The 13,562-nt window shown below is 37.3% G+C and overlaps 1 protein-coding gene across 7 annotated transcripts in view; it reads left to right on the top strand.

Annotated features, from left to right (window-relative positions):
• Positions 1–3,805: 3,805 nt before the first annotated feature.
• The window catches only part of TMEM182 (transmembrane protein 182), a 126,571-nt gene continuing 116,814 nt past the window's right edge, over positions 3,806–13,562 (top strand). For 2 of the 7 annotated variants that reach the window (XM_064572657.1, XM_054509967.2), the window contains exons 1-3: positions 3,806–4,121; positions 4,359–4,458; positions 6,055–6,153. In XM_064572657.1, the coding sequence (XP_064428727.1) occupies positions 3,990–4,121; positions 4,359–4,458; positions 6,055–6,153 (331 nt within the window). In that variant the 5' untranslated portion in view covers positions 3,806–3,989. The remainder of the gene's footprint in view (positions 4,122–4,358; positions 4,459–6,054; positions 6,154–13,562) is intronic. The other 5 variants (XM_064572660.1, XM_064572658.1, XM_054509968.2 and 2 more) reach the window with 3 other exon arrangements.

Consider the following 13,562-nt stretch of genomic DNA (forward strand, 5'->3'; position numbering starts at 1 on the left):
GCCGTCTTCATGTGAGCAACAGCATCTTTAATTCCTACCATCAAGAAGACTTTTAGATGCTAAGATCCCTGCCCAAGAGAGTGAATGCCCACAGAGAAAGTGGTTGTTTCATATTTTGTCTACTGAAGACTGACTTGTATTCAAGTTATTTAATATGCTTAGGTTTGTGTCTGCCACATGGTAGATGCTCATGAATATCAGCTTTATTATTCACCTCAGTTCATATTTTTGATAATTAAGCTCTCTCAGGGGATCGAACCTGAAACACCATACTTATGCTTGTGGCCTTGCAGATTCAGTGTGATAATCATATCAACATAAAAATAGATTTGATATTCACATAAAGGATAGGCAATGATGTTGTTTTATTATAGGATTATTATGAGTTAGGGTTGATGCATGAGTGTGTCTCTCCTCATCTCCTGGCCTTTCACTAGAAAGGAGTGTGAAGGGAAAAAGACCTTTTGCCCAAATCCGTAGAGATGATGAGAACCCAGCAGCTTTTTAGCCATCTTCCTGGTGCGTGGGTAATTGTTCAGGCTGCCGAGAGAACCCGAGGAAGAGATGCTGAATAGCTGTTAGAAATATTTTAGAAATCATGCAAAATTAGAGGAGTTGCAAATGACAGGCAAATGGTCTGATTTTCTAAAGAAGAGAGGCACATTTTGACCCCTGGATGGTAAGTTCCATTTCATTTCTCAGAGTCTGATGGAGATTCTCAAAAAGGTGGTTTGTGAGCATCTGCAGAGGAAGCACACACACCCCTAAAATCCATTCTTCCAAGTTTCACAAAGAACAGGCCATGCCAGATCAGGGCCATTTCTTCTGGGATGGATTGCCAGTTGGATAGCTCAGAAGGTCATGTATTTGCATGTCAGCCAAGAGTCCTAATACAAATTGATTTTTATTTTATTTTAGTGCTTGTTTTGTGTCAGGCACTGTGACAAGCACTGGGGATAATGGAGCTAAAGAAGTTCAGTTTCATGATGTCAGAAGTACTCTGTGATATCAAATAGATGTGTACAAATGAATGGTGGAAATAATTAGTTTGGTTACTAATAATTGATTTAATAAACACACATTTTATAATGATGCTTATACATTTTTGGATAAACCATAAATGCTAAGAAAATGTTATTTATTGATGGACCTAGTCCAGAAAGGTGAATTTTGTGTGTGACAAAGACCAAAATTGAGATGAATTATAACAATAACAAAGTCCTACACTCCTTTCTGCTTATTTTAAAAATTTAATTGCTTGTATGTCTGTATGTTTGTGAATTGTATGTTAAAGATTTAGTGTTAATGCGTAGATCTTTACTATAAACTTTTGTGATATAAATAAAATAAAACCTTCCTGAAAAAATTTCTCCTTCTCTCCAAAGAACAATGTTGGTACCTATAACTACACAACCACACCAATGCTGGGAGAGGGGTGGGTAGGGAGCAGGAGAATGTGTCTAGGTTGTCCAGAAGCTCATTATTACAACCTCTATGTGCTTCTTTCTAATGAATCATTTTTTCCCACTAGGGCATGAACTCCTCTAAGTCAGGGCCTGTGTACTGTAACCTTAATATCTGGCAAAATGCCTGGACCCTCACAAGTTCTCAATAAGTACTTCTTCAAGATGTATTTCCTTCCTCAACACTCCCCCCCCCAAAAAAAACCCTTCATTTGATCTGATATTGCATTAATTATGGAATAGCATCTCTATTAGTTTCTCATTATTGCTGTAACAAATTGATAAAAAGCTAGTGGCTTAACACAATACAAATTTACTGTCATTACATTTCCAGAAGTCAGCAATCCCCAAAATCAAAGTGTTGGTAAAGCTATGTTCTTCCTCAGGGAGGCCTTTGGGAGAATCTGTGTTCTTTCCTCTTCCAGGAACTAGAAACCACCCACATTACTTGGCTTGTGGCCCCTTCAAACCAGCAACTCTCTGACCCTTTTTCTTGTCACATTTCTTTCTCTGACCACTCTGTTAGAAGAGATTCTCTTCTTTTAAAGATTCATGTGGTTAGATTGGCCCTACCTGTATCATCCAAGATATTGCCATAAAGAGTAACCTATTCACAGATTATGTGATTGCAGTTAGAACTAGGGTGTGGACATCTTTGGGAGACCATTACTCTGCTTATCACAGCCTCCAAATCAGAAAGGTGGTGGTAATAAGGTGTTAGACTCTACCCCGAATATTTTACTAGCCCCACTTCAATCAAATACTTGAAAATTACAGCAAAGAACCAGAACAGCAGGGAGATTTGGAGTTGTGCCAGTCTAAGGGATGTTTAAAGGAATAGGAAGCTTAGCTTAGAAAAGAGAAGACCTACATTTCGGGGTCCAGTGGCAATTGTGGTTTGAGGAGGCACAAAATGACTGCTTCTTCAAAATATCAGAAAATTCTGTTGCCTAACAGGATTGCACACTTGTGCTATGCAATCTCAGAGGACTGAATAGGATTAATCTTGGAAACTTCAGGGAAGCAACTCTTGGCAGAAATTAAGGCAGGATTGTATGGACATTAATGATGTCCTTCAATATTAGCAGGCTAGAAATGGCATGGCTCGATGCCGTGGGGGTCTTACAAAAGAGATTTGAGCATTAGTACAGCTCAGGTGGACTGTCAAATTCCTTTTAAGCCTCACAGACACCAATTCTGTGACCTAGAATTCCATTCATGACCTTCAGACACCTCCAACTGTGTGTAGCTAGAACTGGCCAAGGCCTTACATCCTTACTGAAGAGTCATTTCTTGCCCTCACTAATCTGTATTTTAGGATCTGTCTGATACCAAGCAGAAGAAGTGAAGGAAGCTGGTAGAGCTGATGTCTCTTCAGAAGATGCAGTAACTCATATTATTGTTGAAAATATATATTTAAAAAAACAGTAGCCATAGAGATAGTACAAATTTTAAAATATTACACAAATACTTAAAAATACTCTCTGGCATATTCAGACATGAAAAGAAAACAACTGCAGAAGACAAGGCATGAAGAAAGTGTCGATTCATTAGGTGGTTTGTGTAAGAATCAAGTCTGACTCATGAGGAAGTTGGCTATTTAAAACGAAGGGAACAAAAGAAAGAGTAGACTAGATTCTTTCATCTTAATCCATAAAATGACATATTTTGAGATGTTTTTTAACCTGTCCACTTTGGGGATGGTTATCTGGAGTAACTTGCACAGATCTGGGAGCTGCTGTAGAAAGGGCTGTTTTTATGTAAATGGCATATGTAGCATGAAAGTATTTTTCGTACTTTAACTAGTTTGTTACTTTATTCTTGATCTTTTAAGTATACATCTGAATGTCTAGTTTATAAACCTGGACTCTACTTTGTGTTATGTGTTACATTAGACCACTTGACCCACAGATTATTTTGTATCCCAAAAATATCCAAAAGGAATTAAGAAATTAATTATAACTTCAGTTGTATTCAAGAGAACTCTTTGTGGTTTCTTATAGCTGTTATTTATCTGTCTTCAAAGAGAGTCTTAAGTATCTGGCTTTGGGGTTGTAATGGTCATTCTAGACTAAGAGGAGCTTGTTCAGACACTTAAGACGTTGGGCCAGTACTGCCAATGACTTCATACCACTCCCATCTTCTTTCCACTTCTGTGGATTACCCAACAGCAATAATGGTCATTCTAGCCAGCTCCTGATACTCCTCTCTACAGTCAAGGGAAGGTCAGCTATTTTTTGATTCCCATGGGAGAGAGACAGCTTCTCAATCAGTATCCTAAAATAGCTGGCCGTTCTCAGCTGCTGGGCTGGAGTCCCTCCAGGGGAGAGCAAAGGGAACACAAATCCACCCACTGGGTGTAAGTGAGAAACCACCACAACATGAGCTAGGAGAGGCTTCTCAAGAAGATCCTGCTTACTCAAAAAATCTTTCTTCTTCTTCTTTTTTTTAATTGAGAAGCTAGGTGTCTGCCATTTTTTTTTTTTTTAAATTTCTTTTATTTAAAGAGAAACTAGTGACTTGAAAATGAGACTAAATATTGCCGTCTTCTTTGGGGCTCTCTTCGGTGCTTTGGGGGTTTTACTCTTTTTGGTGGCTTTTGGATCAGATTATTGGCTTCTTGCAACTGAAGTGGGGAAGTGTTCAGGTGAACAGAATGTGCGTTTCTTCTTCCAAATACTGATGTACTTGGTAGGGATGAAGATAGCCTTATGTATCCTCTTGAAATCAGAGAATAGTAGTGGAGTGCCTATTTCTTCACAGAAGAAATAGGTAGAAAGCTACTGACCATTATTATTTGGGATAAAATACATTGCTTTAACATTTTCCTGGATGTGATAATTTAGGTATGTACTTTGTGTTGACAGCAAGTTACTTCATTTGTGTTCTGTGTAGATAGAGAACGTCACTTTCCACCATGAAGGATTCTTCTGGAGATGTTGGTTTAATGGGATTGCGGAAGAGAATGATTCCAGTATCTGGAAGTTCTGGTACAGTAAGTGCAATTTAGCTTTATTTTCCCCTTTGTCATTAAAATAAGAATGAACAGCTTCGATTCTTAACTGTAGAATCTTGATAGGACATCTTCAAAAGACTCATGAAGTGATTCTTTTTCAGTAAGTAGAAATGGCTATAGGAATAATTATTTTATTTTCTAACTTAAAGTAGGAGTCTGAATATTTATGGCAAAACTGAATTATATGCTGTTTCCTTGCTCTTATTTAAAATACACTAACAACAACAACAAAAATCCTTGATATTACCTATAATATTTTTCTCAAGTGTCTATTACTGCTGTGTTGCAAATAATTTTTTTCTTTTTTTTTGGCTATCAACCCTTGAAATCTCAAATTTAAAAATTTAGAAATAGAGATGTGTTATTTTATATTCATGGCTTTAAAGTTAAAAATTCTTTTCTTTTTTATAATGAAACTTAATTACCAGCAACAGTGGATGAAAGCTCACTCTCTTTGGGCTTTAACCATATTTGTAGGCAATATCAAGAAATGCCTGGCTTTTGATGTTTGCATTCTCTTATAGAAACTTGAAAGTTCTCTTTTGAAGTAGAATAACCTCTTAAAAATATGAGGCATTCTTTTCACTGTATTTCCTATATTATATTAATCTTTGAAAATCAATTCATTGAAAATCACTAGCTTTTATCTTATGGCATTCGACAATAAAAGAACTGCTTATTACCCTGAAGGTTATTGTAGGTTGAAATTATTAGTCTTCTTATCACATACTCCTGTGATATATCAAAATCTGGCATTTACTCATATAATAAAGAATATATAATAAAAATATGAGATCTTAGAAGACAAGCAAGCTGACAGCAAGTTGGCATGTGTAAAAGTAACCAAGTAATGATGAAATAAAATTTTGCAAGAAATAGTCGACAGGTTTCTCACAGTCATTTTGGGGAAGAGAAAAAGCATGCAATCTGCCAATAAAAAGTATTTAGACTTTGATAGAGTAAGTCAGACTGTGCAAGAGGAAGACTTTGCCAAGGACTTAGAGAAAGGAAGAATTTCACTCCTCCTTAAAGGGTACACAGTGAAATCTTCAAGTTTTCAAACAACATAAAAGTTTTTTCTTGTATTTTCTCCAAATACTAAAAATGCATTTGAATTATTAACTTGTATGACCTATCATTTCCAATTTGTTCCCTAAAAATAGAATATAGGATACTTTTTATATTAATCAGAACTGATCAAGGTTAAATCTAAGTTTATTAGATTTTTAAAACAATTACTTTTTGAATACTTAACTATGCACTAGGCATCATGTTAGGAACTGGAGGATATGGTTGTGAAAATAAATGAAGTGTAGTGCCTTTAATTTTAAGGTGATATTAGGGGCATTCTCTGCACTGAACTATGTAATGAGCTAGATGTTTTGGATGAATCCACTTTCCAGGTCCCCTGAGCTGCTTGATGTTTTTCCCCTTCATTCAACAGTTCTTTGAACCTATTGATCTAACCTGCAGTTTGTTTAGCTTGTGTGATCCAGATCCCACATTTCTCTTCTGTTAGGAATGCGTCTTCACCTCATTCTCTCAATAACTACCTTTGTTTGGTCTCCTTTCTAGCCAATCAGCCACCATCCAAGAACTGCGCACATGCTTACCTGTCACCATATCCCTTCATGAGGGGAGAGCACAACTCAACTTCCTATGATTCTGCTATTAGTAAGTACCTCTGTCCATAGAATGCCTCTGAGAGGGACTTGTTTTTCTGAAAAAAATAATTTAACATGTATCATTTCAACATTTTCTCTGGTATCAATCTGTTATATATAAAATAATAGGATGCCATTTTTAATACACCATTTATAATTCTAATTGAATATAATTTAGGTTTAAAAGTAAAACCATTGAGGGGCTCCTGGGTGGCTCAGTCATTAAGCGTCTGCCTTCGGCTCAGGGCATGATCTCAGGGTCCTGGGATCGAGCCCCGCATTGGGCTCCCTGCTCAGTGGGAAGCCTGCTTATCCCTCTCCTACTCCCCCCACTTGTGTTCCTGCTCTCGCTGTCTCTCTCTCTGTGTCAAATAAATAAATAAAATCTTTTTTTAAAAAAAAGGAAAGCCATTTTAATTTACTTGCTACTTATAAAGATATTTTTTTACGTGTGTTTTCTGATGTGGAAATAATGATGTTTATTAGGAACAACTGCTTCTTATGGGTTTAACTGACCTGAAACTAGTCTTACAATGAAAAGTAATTGTAATATACACCCTACCTTTACAACATTGTTTTTGCAGCTGTTGCACATACAAATATGATTATACTACTGTTTTCCTACAAAATGACTGAACTTTGTTATATGTGATAACTCATAGAAGAAGAATAGTCAAATATCATTAACTGAGAGTCATGATTACCTAGTTTCTTTTATATTTTCATACTGTTTGTTCTAGGGAAAGTACACAAACTTAGTTTGTACAGAAAATACATAATATATGCTTAAATCTAGTTTTATGGAAAGTATCTGAACTCAATGTGTCAGCTTTATTCTCAGCTGGTTTCATGAAGTTTTTGATAAAGGGTGTTTATCATAATCTTAACATTAAGAGTTGGTTCAGAATTTACCAACGTCATAAACAGGGACAAAAATACTTGTTTTTTCAAAGATAATAAGTAATGTATTTAATGTTCTGAATAAACTTGTATTAGTCAGTATTCTCCAGAGAACCAGTAAGAGGTATACAGGTGGGGGTGGGGGTTGGGGAGTGAAAATGATTGATTTATTGGATTGATGGAGAGATTTTAAGGAATCGGCTTATGCATTGTGGAGGCTGGCAAGTCTACAATCTGTAGGAAAGCCTGCAGACTGGATCAGAGTTGCTATTGCAGTCTTGACTCTGAAGGCTGGAAACGCTGGTAGAATGTCTTCTTTAGGAAACCTCAGTCTTTGTTCTAAGGCCTTCAACTGATTGGATGAGGCCCGCCCCCATTATGGGTAGTCTAACCAAATTAATGCATAAGATTAACCATCAAAAATCTTAACAAATCTTTACAGCATGCATAATTTTTTCATCTTTTTATAAAAATATGTATTTCTATACCTTATAATTTTAAGTTTGCTGAAGGATATAACATCTGCTTATATCACATGATTAACACATTTTATGGAGTGGATGTGGGGTCTGGATAGGAAAATAGGTGAGCTGACACACAGCCATGCCTATCCATCAAAGTCGCTTATGCTTCAAATGGCTATGGCTTTTGGCCTTGAGAATGTGCAGTGTGGATGCTCTTTCCCATTGAAAACTGCACAAGGCAGTTCCCATTTGTCAAAGCCCTTTGTATCCTGTGTGACATGGACCTTCTCACTGATAAGAGAAGAGATGGCATAGCAAAGAGTAGGAGAAATCATTTTGTATTACAAAAAGTTGCAAAAAAAGTATTCCCCTGACATTCTTATTTTTGTAAAATGGACTAAGAAATGGTACAGCGTTGACTTTCCACAGCATCAGGTATTTGCATAGATAATTAGGATTGTTGTTGATACTCATATGTTCAGGTCCTATGATGAGATAGGTATCGTGGACAATATATATTTTAAAATGAATCTACATATTTGAAAAGTCTGCACCTCAAGGAAATAGAAGAGAACCTGAAAAACAAGGTGACATGATCTAAACATAATAATTATGATGGAGATGGATAGTAAATGCATGTCACAAAAATTATACTGCAATTATGCTTAGAATTATTATGTAGCACTGCATATAATTACTGTGTCATTTTTTGGATCCGATGACAAAACCATATTCCAATTTTTTTGTTTTAAATTATCAGACTCCTCTTTGGCTCACATATTGTAACTCCCTATTCACTTTAAGCAACTTTATCAAACACTTTAGCAAAAATAACTGAGACAGGAAGAAGTATGTCCTACAACAGAAATAGCATATACATATTTCATTTACCTTCATAATAATGTACAGTGATATCTAACATTGTATTTGGGTGATTTTTTCTTATGGTTTCCTTTATCCAAGAGAAGGGCCATAGATATCGTTAGAAGAGTTTTACCTGATTGAAAGTGCATGTTTCCTAGTTAGTGAGGCCATCTAATCTTTACTAGACTCCATAGCCACTCTTTGGCTTCATGTAGCCTTATAATGATCAGGCATTATACATTTGCTAATTTATCTTGGCTAAATTCAAAGTATTGTTTGTAAAATCTGGTGCATTCCAGCCTGGCAAATAATTGGTAAAACGGCTTTGTATTCTCTTGAGTTTTTGCAGTTGCAGTTAGCCAGTATTGAAATCAGTGAAAATAATATAGTGGTATTTAATTTTTCTGGAAAGACTATTTTGCAATCATTGGATGCTACTGATGAAATTATTCTATTTCATCACATGGAGACTGAGACTCAGAGAAACCATGTGACGCTGTTTTCACACAGCTGATCATTGGCAGAACTAATGCAAAGGCCCAAGTCTCTGGATTTTCTCTATTGATAATCTTATAAACTACAGTGAATGAAAAGGCAAATTTTAGTGTTTGCCATTAAATCTTTTTAAGTATAAGTCTTTTCATTGGATCTCAGCAAAAGAACAATTCTAACATTATGTTGGCTTTTTCTACTTTTCTATCTGATCCTGATAAGGTCTAATTTAGTGTTTCCTTTATTTATTTTTGCCTCAAATACATATTCTAAAATTTGGTTATGCTCAAATCTAGTTATTTGAATGGTTGCCCAAGCCTAGAGAGGTTGTTAAAGTAGGATTGTGTACTTCGAAGTCCTTTAAACAATTCCATTACCTTTTGATATCCATCAGAATTTAGATTTTCTGGTTTGTTTCATGATTAAACTCAATCACAGTTTGTGTATTCCGTATCATTTGGAATGATGTACAGAACATAGATTAATTTTCTAGATAATTGAGCCCCTGAGTGAATTAGTCATTTTGTTGGTATCCCCATAGCCTTTGGCCACACCTATATAAAAGTGCTCATTTTAAGTAACTGTAATTGTTTACCTTAGTTTCTTTATTTGTTGAAACTCCCTAAAGGCACAGAATATATCTTACTCATATTTATATCCCAGAACCAGGACCTAGTATAGTGCATGGTACTTAGTAAATGCTTACATATCTCTATGGAATGACTTAGTGCAAAAACTCCTTGGCTTTCCTCTTAAGCAGAATATATTGAACATAATTTCTCCTTTTCTTGGTGAGTTGGAACACACACACATGACCTTCCTTGAGTTTCTCAGAATCAGTGTTTGCCCTCATGCTTTAGGGCCTTTGTACATGGCGTCCCTCCTCTCCAAATGCTTTTCCTTCTTCCCCCTTCTCCCTTCGTTAGAAGAGTTTTACCTGATTGAAAGTGCATGTTTCCTAGTTAGTGAGGCCATCTAATCTTTACTAGAGATTAGTAAATCTCCTCCCTTCATTTCTCTAACAAGCAGGCTCATCCTCCAAGCTAGTACATACTTCAGTTTTCTAAGGAAGACTTCCTTGCCAACCCTCTGCTCCACTAGTACATGGGCTAGACCAGGTTCTCCTTTATCAAGACCATTTTTTTCTTTTTTTCTGAGTATGCTCCATGCCCAACGTGGGGCTAGAACTCACAACCCTGAGATCAAGAGTTGCATGCTGTACTGACTGAGCCATTCTTTAATTTGACTATCCATAGCACAGATTTTGTTTACTTGTGTAATTATGAATTTCCTTCCCAGTTCAACTCTAAGCTCCATGGCAGTGATGTCTTGTGTGTTTGGCTCACTGGTGTACCCACTATGGACTGAGTGCTAAATGAATACTTTGGGAGAGTCTCCTTGTTACCCTATGCTGTGGTACTAATACTGATGCACTAAGGAACTGTTGGTGCATGTAGGAATTTTTCAAACCTTTACTAAGTGGACTTAGATTACTCTTAAATTGTTTTTCATACTTTTAAAAATAATTTTTAGGTCTTCAACACTACTTTCACATGTCAGCAGTCCTTTGCTTTTATTGTCAATGTTTATTTATTTCGTATTATTTTCTGATCTTCTCTTTCTTCACCCTTAATGCAAAATTGTAGGGTAAAGCAGATTATGGAAGACTAGAACAGGAAGGAGGCAGGTAGGCACATTAGTCAGCCATGTGTTAGGTTGTAAGTGACAGAAAACTAATGAGCTAAAAAATAAGGGCAGTTTTCCTTCCACAGCAAGCTCAGAAGCAGCGGCCACAACGATGCTGTCAGGGCCCCAGGAGCTTTCAGGCTTTCTTCCCACCATCCTTGGGAGGTGCACAGTTGCCGCCATGCTCTTCCCTCTTCAGAAGAGCACAGTGTCCCTAGAATTCTCCAGTAGATTTCTGCCAATGCTGTAGTCATCAAGACAGTGTCATGTGGCCACTGTAGGCTGGGACCTGGAGTTGCTGGCTCTCTAGTCAGAGGAGGAGAAGGGAGAAGGGCCGGGATTGAGTGCTGATCCCTTAAAAGATCAACAAGTCCTCAGAGTTTGAGGGCGGGGCAGCAAGGATGAAAAGGGAATAAAGGAAATAGATGATATTTAAAGTGTTAATGTGTAGGAATGCCTGGGTGGCTCAGTTGGTTAAGTGGCTGCCTTTGGCTCAGGTCATGATCCCAGGGTCGTGGGATAGAGCCCTGCATCAGGGCTCCTTGCTCAGGGGGGAGCCTACTTCTCCCTCTCCCTCTGCCTGCTGCTTCCCCTGCTTGTGCTCTTTCTCTCAAAGAAATAAATAAAATCTTTAAAAAAAATTAAAAAAAGAGTTAATGTGTAAAACTTGGTAGCCAAACAAAAGAAAACTGGAGGAATCAAGGATGATGAAGAAATTCCCTTTTGAAGAAGGCATAATTCTTCATAATTTAAACAATGTGCAATAAAGTGTAAGATAATCACCTCCATCCCAATGATAAATACTATTTTAGGGTATTTCTTGCCAATCCTTTTATATGCATATTGTACATCGTTTTAATTATTATAAACATGTATCTTTTCTAAGTTAGCAGGCATTTCTCCACATTTTTACCTAATGATTTCTTAAATTTTAAATATGTTAGTTGCTACCTCCACATTAAAACTAATCTTGTGAAAAAAATAAACAATAAAAAACTTTAAAAATAAAAATAATTTTAGGCATGTAACATGTTTCATAATTTGCATTAACTCTTTGGATTATATTTACAGAAGTGTGAATGGTGAATCAGAAGGTAGGAATAGGTTTTCTTTGTTGTATCATGCCATTGTACCACATTGCTTGCCAACCAGTAATGAACTGTGAATTATTTCAGTTAAGAACATTTGGTAAGGAGGACAGAAATATGAGCACTAGGAGGAGGGGGTGACATTTGAAAGTGGAGGATGGGGATTTAGTTTGGATTTCAACATTTTATAGTTGGGTTGATGCTAAAACACCATTGCGAAATAATTCAGCATGTAGCTTGCTGTGCAAAACTGACTTCCCTAAAAGACATTAATTAGAACAGCAAATACTGATGAGGAATTACAGAGGTGGTTTTTGATATCAGATATAATCTTTAAGAAAAAAGTCATAGAAAAGGAGGTGGTAAAATATCAATTATACTTAGGGGGAGAAGGAAAGAAGCAAAGACAGTCCACAAAGGCGAAAGAAAAAGAAGCCTTGAGAAGCAAGCTGATGAGCAGGCTGTCTGCTCAGTCAGAGGGTTTGGTGGTGGGGAGATTCTTGGGAAGGAGGTGGTGGCCCTCAGTGACAAATGCAGAGTTAGTGGGAATGAGAGGGGCACGAAGCAATTGGAAAGATGGGATAATGCAAGAGTTCTAGTGGCCACTGATAGCTGTACCCACCGAAGACTCAGCTACAGAGGCATCTCTTTCTAAACCTAAACCCACATGCCCTGCTGGTTTGGCCTGAGACTTGTAGGCCCACTGCTCTGTACCCCACTCCTGCTTACTGCCTCTTCCTTTGGATTAGACCTGAGGGCCCTGCCCTCTTTTCCTGGCAATGCCCTTCCTCCCCCAGGGAACCATTCTGTTTTCCTGCACATTCTGTCTCCTGAGGATAGCCCTACCCCAGGCTTCCTCCTCCTTCTCAGCTCCCAAAAGGAGAGGTCAGAAAGCAGAGATGCTCATAAAGCGGGCAGAGCAACAGAATGATGGGGGCGTGAACCCTCATACGGGATGTTTAGGGAATGGGCAGCAAGGAAGTTGAGACCTTTGTGATTAGCCAGCACTTGAACTTGGAGTAGCTACCAAAAGAGCACAGGATTTACAGAGAATACAAAGTCCTTATAAAAACAATCACACACACACACACACACACACACACAAGGACACCATCTTGCTTTACTATAAAAGGCAAAATAAAATATAAATACCCTTATATTTGACAATTTTAAATAGCACAGAAATGAATTAGGATTTGAGTCTAAAGTTAATGTAAATACTTAAATAACTAAGAAGACATATCAACATGTCCTAGGTATCTAATTTCATTGGGATGACCTCCTGCTTCCTGATCAATAATGCTGGTGTAACTGGGTCTTATTTACCAATTTTCTCATGTTCAAATATGGTGAATCTGGACATTGTCTTAAATTTACCAAACTCCCTTCTGTTCTGCTTTAGTTGTATAGTAAAAAACCTACACTGCAAAATATGGTGGAAAATACAGTTCCTTTTTTTTTTTTGGTCATAAATGTCAAGTACCTAGATATTGAGAGATACCTTAACATCCACTCAATATCCTACTATTCATTCAGACATTTGGGATTACACAGCCATGGCGACAGAAACAGTGTGATATTACAGGGTGCCCGCAGTTTCTGATTTCTAGCTAACTTTTTATCTGTTACCCAGGGAAGGCTCTATTGCATTCATGTTGGAGGGCACTCATAGGGCCGCTCACTCAGCCTTCCAAAGCTGTAGCTCATGAGGATACAGTTGGCTTTCCAGTTCCAGGGCCCAATATCAAGGCTGTAATTAAAAATCACTGTTTCAGAGGGTGTTATTTTGTGTTCCCTACAATTTATTCATGTACATCTAAGGATTGATTGACAGCTTATGTAATATCCCTGCACTAATGGGGGAGATTACCTTCTGTAAACAAGACTGTGTGTTTTTGGCTTGGCTTCCCTTCACAGAGGACAGG

Source organism: Mirounga angustirostris, unplaced genomic scaffold (assembly GCF_029215605.1).
Source record: "Mirounga angustirostris isolate CCGP_5_RB_7025 unplaced genomic scaffold, mMirAng1.0.hap1 SCAF_10, whole genome shotgun sequence".
In the NCBI taxonomy this organism is placed as follows: domain Eukaryota; kingdom Metazoa; phylum Chordata; class Mammalia; order Carnivora; family Phocidae; genus Mirounga; species Mirounga angustirostris.